We start from the raw sequence: 11215 nt of genomic DNA, 5'->3' as shown, positions 1-11215 counted from the left end.
ATGGTGGCGAGATAGAGGCGACATGGTGGCTGAAGGGTGATGGATCTAGGCCAAATGGGTGGAGAAACCCATGGGAGAGTGAGAGGGTGTGAGAGAGATGGAGGGCTTAGCTGGGCATGGAGGAGCTTGGGGAGAAGTCGTGTTGGTCAAGGGAGCTCGTGATGGCAACTGAAGGTCGTGGGTGGCAGAACTTGGCCATGGGTCATGGAGGAATCGTGTGAGAGGAGCTATGTGCGTGGGACTAGGGAGGAGTTACGGGTAGTTGGGTTCCATGGAAGTGACCAATGGAGGAAGAGAGAATTGTTGGTGGTGGAGCAGTGTAGCCACAAGTTGGAAAGAAATGGTAAACCTATTTCGAAGAGAGAGAGAGAGAGAGAGAGAGAGAGAGAGAGAGAGAGAGAGAGAGAGAGAGAGAGAGAGAGAGAGAGAGAGAGAGAGAGAGAGAGAGTTGCGTGGAGGCTCATCGGTGGTGGGAAGATGTGAGGGGGAGACACCAGTGGCGGCGGTGAAGCTAGGTGGCCAAAGGTGGAGTTGGGTTGGAGAAGAAGTCCGGTGGAGGAGAAGGGCTGCTGCTTGTGCATGAGCTGAAGGAGAGGGGAAAATGCTAGGAGCTTGGGTATTTAATTCAGGTCATTCATCTTGAGATCTCCAAAACAATCTAACAGTGAGTTTCAAATACTAATTTGAAAATGCGTAAATATTGATTTAACTTAAAACATAAAGAGGAGTTAAGATAAAATATTATTTAACTTAACTTTAGCTTTTAAAATATAATATTCATCATTCATTAAATGATGAAGTTTTGCTAATTATCCTTAAAAGAATAAAAGCATTTAAATAAATTTAGAATTTTCAACATAATTTAAATCTCATAATATTTTTAAAAGACTAAAATCATTTAATTAAAATGATTTTATGCAATTATAATATTTTGAAGCTCTTAAAAAATATTATAATTGTCTTGCTCAAAATCAAGCTTAGTTCAATAACACCGAAAATATCTCATATAAATATTTCCAAAATATTTAAAATATTGAAAGACTTTAAAACACTATACTTGTTTTAAAATTCACTTGATATCTTAAAAAACACGTCATTGATATTCAACACGCAGAACGAGACTCGTAATCATAAGAGAGAGAAATGAGAGGGATATTACATTTTGGGCCGAGCCATTTTGGATTATATGGAATGTGGAGAACCTGCCTGATGTTGGGTTTGGGCTAGCCCCTATGGGCCTTAGGCCCGACGAAAATCCCCCCAACAGCACCAATGGTCAATAACTATCAATATGTCACACTCTTTAGGGCGGTCAATGACAACTGCTATGGCAAACACTGGACAGTGATCACAAGTAGCAATCACTTCAAGCAACTTCCCCGACGATCATTGCTAAATCAATTACACGTCTGCTTCATAATCATATAGATGAAGACTCAAGTTTATTACAGGAGTTAGAATCAAGAAGGGATTCTAGTGTTCAATCTGAATACTACAAGCTAAACAAGCAGTAGCAACTATTAACAGCAATCCATAACAAATTCCTATTTTTGAATTCAATAGCTGAAATTCCCCTATTGTGTTGCATTCTAAACGTGGGCTTTGTGGAGTCTATCTTCTCGCCATCCCAGCTTCAAAAAAAAGTCACTCATCATTAAACTTTTGCTGGTGAATCCCCACCCAACTTAGTGTAAGACCAGATGGATTTCCTTTGTAAGCCTAAATTACCATCCCCGACTGGTAGCTCAAAGCTTTAGCCTTGGAATCATATGAAACATTTTCACAATGAGAAAAAAAACATATCCCTTGAAAAACAAAAACAAGGCATTAAAAGCTGGAACTGGGCCGAAATTTAGTATCTATTACAAATATTACATCCTCAGCTCCTTGAATACAACCTTAAATAACAATTTTATTAGGACATCTTCTAATCATTAAAAAATTTTCAGATAAATAAATAATTTAGCAAACAATAAGTTGCTCTCAACTCTAGCCACCAAAATGAAACACTGTCATTCTCACAATGTTTCCAACTGACCGTCTATCTAATTGCCTTGCTCCATCTATATATGCATACTTGATTGTCAGAGCCCTATGGTTCGATTACAAACAGAGGCTGAAAAGAGACAAAAAGAAGTCAATAGGATCTGAAATGAATATAATAATTTACCATGATCGGGTACTTGCAAGCTATAAATTGAGCTGGCCGAGAACAATTTACCGTGTCAACACTGACAGGCTTGCCATCTTCTGCAACAATCTCAACTATGGTTCCCGATTGATCAGCCTGAAAAAAGAGAAGAAAAGGTATACATGTTGTGAACAATTAAGAAAATGGAAGACATTTATGAACTCAATGTCCATAGCTAGACTGGACAGTGCAATTCCAGAATATCATAAGACGCAGTACTCATAGTTATTGACAAATGATACCATCCCAAGCAATTTCATAAGGGAAGAGAGAGGGATTTTAGAGAGAGAGAGGGGGGGGGGGGGGAGGGGAGGAGGTCTTAGAGCATTGGTCATTGTTTTAAGAATGCAACGTTTCAGCTTGGCTATTGAGTTATTCAGTCATAAAGATTCTTCAAGGCCATTTGCCATCATCAAGCAGGCAAAACAGCCTTTGTCAGGGCATGGCAAGATTAGAATCTGGAACGATTGAATTTGGGAAAATTTTCAAAACCTGATATAACAAGTTCTATTGGCTTTTCTAAACATTTTAAGAGCCTATGGAGCCATATCCTTCAAAAGCAATTAGGAAACAAGGGGCTAATGAATATTTCTAATTTTTCTGTTTGTCTTTTTCTTATTGCAAACAAACACAACAAAAATAAAAATAAACCCTTTTGCATTACAAATTATAGAAACTTATCAACTTTAGTTAATTTCAAGGAAAAAGCCATCCATTTATTTATAAATCACGGAAACGAAAAGGAAAAAAAGAGTACAGATGCCAAAATTCACTAACCTGAGCTAGTAAAAGAAGTAAATATCAACATTCATAAATATCATTTTAAAAGTACACTTAAAATCATGTAAGATTAGGTGATCCATGTGTTTATTGCCCCCAACCTTAACAAAGCAAGCACCTCCAACATACTGTTTTGGTGGTCTAGCTATTGTTTCTTCTAATAAGTACTGTGTTTCAGATAATTTCATATGATTACCCAAAAAAAAAATTCCAAATTTTGTTATATTGTCCAATATTTATACTAATCATAAACAAACTTATCCTACGGTCTAGTTACTCTTTGCTTGCAAGCCTTCAAATCCATTGATCAAAGCTAATGAAGGAAGAGAATAAATTTTTTTTTTTTGATTGGTAGAAACGGTTGGAAGAATTTACATGTGCAAAGAGAATGCATGACAGAATAAATCTTATTGTTGAGTGAGTGTTAAAAACAGCACATTTTTCTAATGTTCACTTGCTGACAAAAACCTTGACAGAATCGGAGAACTAATTGTTTGATCCCCATCCAAATCACCCAAAGCAAAAAGAAAGGGAAAGTGAGCCAAAACCAGAAATTCTTGAGCATATATATGAGGATCTTAAGATGCAGATATCATGCACCAGGAACTAAGTACCGATGATATCAGTAGAATTCCTAACTATTGTAGGAGTTGCTGAAAGTAATTCAAGAAATAATACAAAACAGAAAAATTAAGCCAAAGTATATTCAATACGACATAACAAGAACTTAAGATAGGAGTAAATGGAACTAAGTTCTATCACAAAACTACTTTGATATCAGAACAGTTTAATAAGAAACACACCAACGAGTTCTAACTCAAACAGCACCTCCTCCCGCTAAGATTGAGATAGCACATCCTTACCCTAAGAACATGGTGGAAGGTGAACTCATAGCTTCAAAACTCACTCAGAATGTACCAATTAAAAGAAAAGGTTTAAATATGATTGAGGTATTTAAAGGGTTACGCCATTAGAATTCTAAAAGACAACTTCTCACACTTAATTTTACAAAACATTTTCATCATGCCCCATTGGTTTGGCATAATAAGCAATATATCCCAACCACCTCTCATTAAATTGCCTATTCCATTATCGCCTATCCTCCTAGTGCCCCAGTATACTCATAATGCAGTTCATGCCATAACTTGAACTGAAGCCATTCACCATAGTTGGTCTGTAAGAGTTATTGCTTCTTCCTTTTTTTGTGTTTGTTTTTGTTTTTTGTTTTTTTGTTTTTGTTTTTTTGTTCAAATTTTAATAATTTTTTTTTCTCAGTAAACAAAGATTTGTATTTTAATACTCTTCTAGATAAGATTTGAAACCAAAGGCTTAACTTGATTATAGAAAGGTGGGTTATCTCTCAATTGTCAGTACCAGGTTACATTGTATTGCCCCTCCCGCTGCCCCACAGTTGTCCAAGCACATCCACCAATATATTCCCCATGCTAAATGTTGATATATGGGATACATGATAGGAATGATGATTTTTTTTTCTCTCTCTCTAGCAAAGCAAAAATATCACTGTTTAGTAAGAGATGTTAACTAACTCATAAAAGCAATAGTTTGTCCCACGGCCGAAAATTCATGTGCCGTTGTACCCACATCATTCTATCAGCTCATTAGTCTCATCAAACTGTGCCATCTAACACTATTAATATATTTTTATTTTTTGATAAGTAAGAAAATTTATTAATCCACATAATTAGGCATAACCCAAGTACATAGGAAGTATACAAGAGAAAACACCTAATTAAAAAACTAAAGCTGGAAAAGCAGCCCTAAAGTCATTAAGACTAGTTCCATCCAATACAATAACCGAAGCCCAAAGTAACAACGTTTGAAAGAAAAAATCTCTAATCCCTCCCAATGAATGTTCTCTATTGTAAAACAGGGCCCATTTCTCTCATTCCAAATATACCACATAAGGCATAGAAGTACCATATTCCAAACAGAGGCAATTTGTCTATTGCCTTGAATACCTCTCCAACAAGCCAAAAGATTTGTCATCCTCTTGGGCATCACCCCAAACAATGCCAAGCCTGACAAAAACCTCATCCCACAAGGCCTTCGACACATCACGATGGAGAAGGTGATCAACCGATTCTCCACACCTTATGCACATAAAGCACCAATCCATCACAACTATACCACGCTTTCTTAGTTTATCAATAGTAAGAATTTTTCCATGAGAAGCCAACCAACCAAAGAAAGCCACCTTGAGAGGCACTTTGCTTCTCCAAATATTCTTCCAAGGAAAAAAATCAGTAGGAGAATGTACCACCATTACCTTGTACAAAGATTTAAGCGAGAATATCTTATTTCCAGGATGAATCCAAAGCAATCTATCATCCCCTCCCGACTTGAAGTTTAGAGCATAGAGCAAGCTGTAAAAATCAGTGATGTCCCCCACCTCCCAATCCTGGATATCCCTGATAAATCTCACTGACCACTGAATAAAACCAGCAGAATTATCCACATAATCAGCCACGGAAGCACGTTTATCAGAGGCAATCCTAAAAAGAGAAGGGAAAACATTCTTCTAGACATCATCTCCACACCATAAGTCATGCCAAAAACTGATGCAGTTACCCCAACCCACCTCAAACTCAGATCCGAAAATACCAACATAGCACATCAACTTAGTAACAAACAAACAACAGCAGCACCAAGGAGTACTCAAACCGCTTTGATACCATGTAGACATTCATGGAGGGAAAAACTCACTTTTCATTCATTGATGTACAACAATATATATCTACATACAATTGACGATTATACCCTCACAAGTTACACTTATTACGACCATGTCCTCCAACTAATGTTAAATTGTGTGAGGTTACAATTTTAGATGGGATTTTTTAGATGGAAACTCAAACAAGTCCAAGTTACCAAACCAAAAGAACTTCATGGAATGATGATTATAGTTTAGAAAGGGACAATTCTATTGGGGCACATAGTAAATGAACTGATGGAGTTTTAAGGGAAGGGGATGCATTTATCTACCTCTTCCTGTTCCTGTCCTAGACAGTTTTGGATATTTAAAATTTAACCTTTCTCTAATATTTTTACTTATAATAAGAAATTATAGTTAAGATCGAGGAGGAACTATCCCTGATTAACTTCATCCTCATACAATATCAAGGTAGTGAACCACAAGTATAAGGGCAAAAGATAACAAGCACTAATAGACAATTCCCAATTCATCTTATGGACAAGAGAGACATCATAGCACACTGCCTTAGATAAAGTTCGGATGTGGAAACTTACTTCTATTTCATTCATCAATTTCATGGCCTCAATGATGCATAATACCTGTCCCTTCTGTACCTTGTCTCCAATCTAAAAGAAACTCCTCATGTAAGAAAAATAGCCCACAAAAAAAAAAAAAAAAAAATGAGAAGAGAAAAAACATATGAGGCAGCGGCAAATACATCTATCAATCGCTAATCATTTGAATCCAGGTAAATCACTAAGTATAAAGGACTAACCTGCACAAATGGAGGTTCACTGGGGCCTGGACTTCGGTAGAATGTCCCTGCCATGGGGCATTTAAGAGGTGGAAGTGATGACTTTGCTGACTTGACAGCAGAAGTCGATGAACTAGGGGCTGTAGGAGGTAGGGAAGGAGCATTTGCAGGTGCAGGTTGGGCTGGGGAGACTGCTAATGGTGCATGTGAATGCGTAGAAGTAACTGGTGTGGAAGGAGGTGGTTGAGGTAAGGCATCCCTTTTACGAATTAGAATTTCACAGTCAAGCTGTTTCAACTCTAACTCCACTATATCTCTGGAATCAACAAGCCTGCAAGGGAGATAAAACAAGATTTCTCAATGATTAAAAAGAGATTATAGAAGCACCAAGACATTAAGATCCAGCTTCCTCACTTAACAAGACTTGAAACTTGAGCAATGAATTCAGAAATTGATTCCTCCGTCACCAAAGCTCCAGAAGAGGGATCATTTGATGGTTTAGCATCCTTTGCTTCTGGTGCCACTACTTCTGACTGGAATGAGGGAGTGGAATCAGCATTTGAGGACCCATCAACTCCAACCTTGAAGAAAAAAGACAATGCCAAAAGCATGTCCAAGAAGGAATGAATTTGAAAATATATCCTCCAATGAAAACCATTGAAAGAACCTTACCTTGTTCAATCGAGCTTTTACCACATTGGTATAGTTCCGACCAGGTAGGAAACCCTACAATGTGGCATCAATTTCAGACTTCTCATTTACATATATACATACACATATACCCATAAAAAATATATATATAGATACAAGAGTAGAAGAGCCTTCTACAAAACATTAATTGTTTTAATCAGTAAACAAGAATCTTATTGATGATAATAGGCATAGCCCAAGTACATGGGGCCTTTTTTTTGTTATAGGTAATAAGAGATTTTATTCCAAGTATGTAGGCATAGCCCAAGTACACAGGATGTATACAAGAGAATACACCTAAATACAAGCTAAAGTAAAACAGAACTAAGACAAAGCATTTCAAATATTCCTGTCCCTTGCAAGGTTTTTCACCCAAAAATTTGCGGTGCTAAAGAAAAAATCCCTAAATTCCTCCATAGTACGTTTACAATCTTTGAAACACCTCCATAAACACCAAAACAAACACAAGGGAATATCCTCCACTCTGCTGCACTGCCTCCACATCCCACTGCACCTTGCCAGCTAGTCAAGAAGTCCACCACATGTAAAGGCATCACCCAAGCAATGCCTACCCTTGCAAATAACTCATTCCACAAGACCATCACCATCTCACAATGAAGGAAAAGGTGGTTAACAGATTCGCCATCTTTTTTACACATAAAGCACCAATCCATCCCATATAAACCCCTTTTCCTCAAATTATCTGTAGTTAAAATTTTCTCAAGTGATACCAAACAGCAGAAGAATGCAACTTTACTGGGCACTCTAGCTCTCCAAATGCATTTCCAGGGGTATGTTATATCACCATGACTATTTAACACCTTGTAAAAAGATTTCACAGAGAATCTGGAATTATGATCATGTACCCACAGCAGCCTATCCTCCCTGTTCTGATCAATCTTTGTATCATATAATTTTACAAAGAAATCAGCAGCTTCACTCACTTTCCAGTCCTGTAATTTTCTAGTAAATTCCACATTCCAATGCATCATATTATTACAAAACATATAAGAGTCAGCCACTGCAGCCCCTTTGTTTCTAGACACCCTGAAGAGGCTAGGATATGCAAATTTAAGAGCTAAATCTTCGCACCAAACATCATGCCAGAAAAAAAATATTTGACCCAGTCCCCACTTTGAAATTAATGTTTTTGGTAAAGTATATCTTTTAATTGGGATATTGTGGTACATATAAAATCTTGATAGTATGAAGAGGGTATTTATAAGAAAAGAAAGTAAGCTGCAGCTAGAAATGCCAAGTTCTGATTGAGAATTGGAAAATTGAGCTTTATCTTGACACAGAGAGAGAGAGAGAGAGAGAGAGAGAGAGAGCACACCCAGCTCTCTTATGGATTGCTCAAATTCCAAACTGGGCAAATAACTAGTCCATTTTCTGTCTTACATGCAACCAACTGAATCGCCAACAGCATTCTTGGACCAGAAAACTGCCTGCAATCCCAACTCCTCTGGAATTTTTGGTTTGGTATGGCATCTAGCATGTATAGATCCAGGGAAGTATTTTAAAATTACCTTTTATGAGACAGAAACTTCATATATTTGCCAATCTTTATAAATCATTTGCTAACTATTCACCTTTTATAAAGCTGTTAGTGGCAACTTTCTTCTTCCCAATGAATAAAGCCCATATATATCAGCTTGCATAAAAAAGCATTTTTCTTGGAGCTGTTTCAACTACCATCTACTGCATTCTCATTGAAAGCATCAAAAGCATTCATTTTAGACCTCCAACAAGATCAACAGTCTATGCTTCAATATCTTAACTAGAGATATCATCATCTGAAATCAGCAGGTAAGGTTAAAATGCTAAAAGGGTGCGATTCTAGAACAATTGAGGCAAGCTTTCAATTTTCCAATGCATTGACGAGGCATGAAATGTCCTTTGAGAGCCCAGGCAATGCATCAGCCCAAAAAGAAAATTATGATGCTAATTATTCAGGTCAAGATTTTCTAAAAGCTGGATGAAAATTATAGAAACAAGAAGTAACCCATTTCAGACTCAACAGAACTAAAACCTATCACTCAATAGCCAAGTGCTCACACATTGGTATTTTTTAAGTCTGAAATTGGCAAATTCTACTTTTCTCAGGCATTAATATTTGGGAGATGAATGTAGCTCCCATTTGCCACATATGGACGATTTGAAACGGAAGGAAAAATCACACATATTGGTGTTAAGTTTCATTTCACTGGACCTTGTATGAATGATATAAATATCTATCAAAAAAAAAATATTTGGGAAACCAGAAAAGGTATATGAAATTATAAATTTTCATATAAAAGAAAAGTAAAGATCATTATTTTATTTGGTCCCACAACATTAGCATCCTTTTTTTTTTTTTTTTGGAAGGGGGTTGGGGTTATAGTGCTAAGCTTCAAGATCGAGTGGCTATTCTCAAACTCTGGCACTTTGATTATTACCTTCTCCATTACCATGTTCAAACATGCAGGAATAGCCCTGTCAGCAGGGTTACTCCTAGTTTGAGTTTTCAGAGGCAAGGCAGCGAATGAAGGCAGAGGAAGAGGAAAGCTTTTAACTCGCATTTATATAAAATAGTCAAACAGATCCTAGGTTTGGTCAGTGACTTTTGGTTGCAAGCGGGCGTGTCATGACAGGAACCAAATACATTGGTCCCTAGATCAATTCCTCCATCTGTAGGAATTACAAGACCCTCGAGATCTTTAGTGAATAGACTGCTTTGGTCTTATTGTACAGAGTTTTCTTTTCTTTTCTTTTCTTAAAGCACACTTAATCCATAAACTTTGCATAGACATCAATTTTCTCCATAAACTTTGCATAGACATCAATTTCTACAAATATTTCCCATTTCTAGTAAAATTATGTTATTATGCATTTCAAGTTTACCAGGGGCGAAATGGTTCTACAAGTTCAACATAAAACCAAAAACCCTTAAAAACCTGGCATATAATTTTATGAGAACGTCAACAAAACAAATGTCCACGTACAAAACCAATCAAGAATGGTTAGACAAAAAGGAAAATAATTGTGTTTCCGAGTAACGAAATATATTCGAAAACCAATACATAACTATTAAAATTTCAGTCATTTCCCATGTTTTCACGGAACCCAAATATGGCATAATTCGAAAAAAATTAAAGAGTGAGAGAGAGTAGAGTTATTACCTTGGTCAAAAGGGGGAGACTGGGCTTGAGAGGGAGACGAAATGAAAGCTGGAAGTGAGTGCAATTATTGTTCAAACGAGTCAAGGTGGTTGAGGCTTTGCTCACAGCTGAGGCCGAAGCTGAAGCTGTAGTCAGAGACGAAGCCATTGCTCAGAAAGAATGAGAGAGAATCAGTTATTGAATTCGTAGAAATGGGAGACAGAAAGAGATTGGTTTTATCTGAGTAGTTAACGGGCGAGCCAGGAAGGCAAGTGACTGTCTTCACTTCCGGGTCGATGAAACCGAAGACTGTGATTGGGAGAGTGAGACGGAGAGTGCACAAATGTTTCCTTCTTCAACGCTACTCGCCGCCACTCTCTGCCACGTTTCCAGATTAGGTTTATTATTATTATTATTATTATTATTTTACTGAGAGTGGATTTTCCAACTTTTGTGAAAATAAAAAGAAACTAAATAATATTAAATACAGTTGTAGAGTATACAAATATCATATAATCATTTTAAAAAAAAGTGAAGTCCACATTTTTTTATAGAAACAGGCATTTCTTTGATATATACATTGCGGGTGTAAATGACAAGAAGTCAAGACTCAGTCTATGTAACTTCTTGTCACATTTTAATTATTGAGTGATTCTACGGTCCAAGTCTGGACCAAATTTGGATCTGATAAGTGTATTTTATCTTTTTTATTTTTTTAAATATTTTTTTAACATTTGTAAATATTTAAAAAAAATTCTCAACATCATTAAAAATTAATTCTTTAATTACTAAAAAAGACAGAAGGTAGTGGGACACGCTATCAAAACCTAACTATCAGTGAGTTTAGCATTTCTATTAATTATATAGTAAAAATTTATCAATAAATTATGTTAAACTAACTTTGAATTCATGCACAATTGCAACTTATTTAGGTTGATTGTGAATTT

General features: G+C 36.6%; 1 protein-coding gene across 6 annotated transcripts; it reads right to left on the bottom strand.

The window, feature by feature from the left end:
* Positions 1 to 1393: 1393 nt before the first annotated feature.
* On the bottom strand, positions 1394 to 10605 carry LOC122319254 (biotin carboxyl carrier protein of acetyl-CoA carboxylase, chloroplastic-like). Of its 6 annotated transcripts, none has more exons than XM_043137235.1 (8): positions 10290 to 10605; positions 7111 to 7164; positions 6853 to 7019; positions 6460 to 6769; positions 6239 to 6310; positions 5259 to 5420; positions 2171 to 2287; positions 1394 to 1758 (listed from the first exon to the last, which is right to left on the bottom strand). In XM_043137235.1, exons 1-8 carry the CDS (start codon positions 10434 to 10436, stop codon positions 1720 to 1722), a joined length of 1068 nt encoding a protein of 355 aa, XP_042993169.1. In that variant the 5' UTR covers positions 10437 to 10605; the 3' UTR covers positions 1394 to 1719. The 6 variants fall into 6 exon arrangements, with proteins under 6 accessions (XP_042993169.1, XP_042993168.1, XP_042993171.1 ...); XM_043137234.1 differs by having other exon boundaries at positions 1394 to 1631; XM_043137237.1 differs by having other exon boundaries at positions 1394 to 1751; positions 10290 to 10604.
* Positions 10606 to 11215: the final 610 nt, after the last annotated feature.

The sequence above is a fragment of the Carya illinoinensis genome, chromosome 8 (assembly GCF_018687715.1).
Source record: "Carya illinoinensis cultivar Pawnee chromosome 8, C.illinoinensisPawnee_v1, whole genome shotgun sequence".
Classification (NCBI taxonomy): Eukaryota; Viridiplantae; Streptophyta; class Magnoliopsida; order Fagales; family Juglandaceae; genus Carya; species Carya illinoinensis.
Note: the sequence above shows the minus strand (reverse complement) of the source record. Positions and strands in the feature narration are given on the sequence as shown.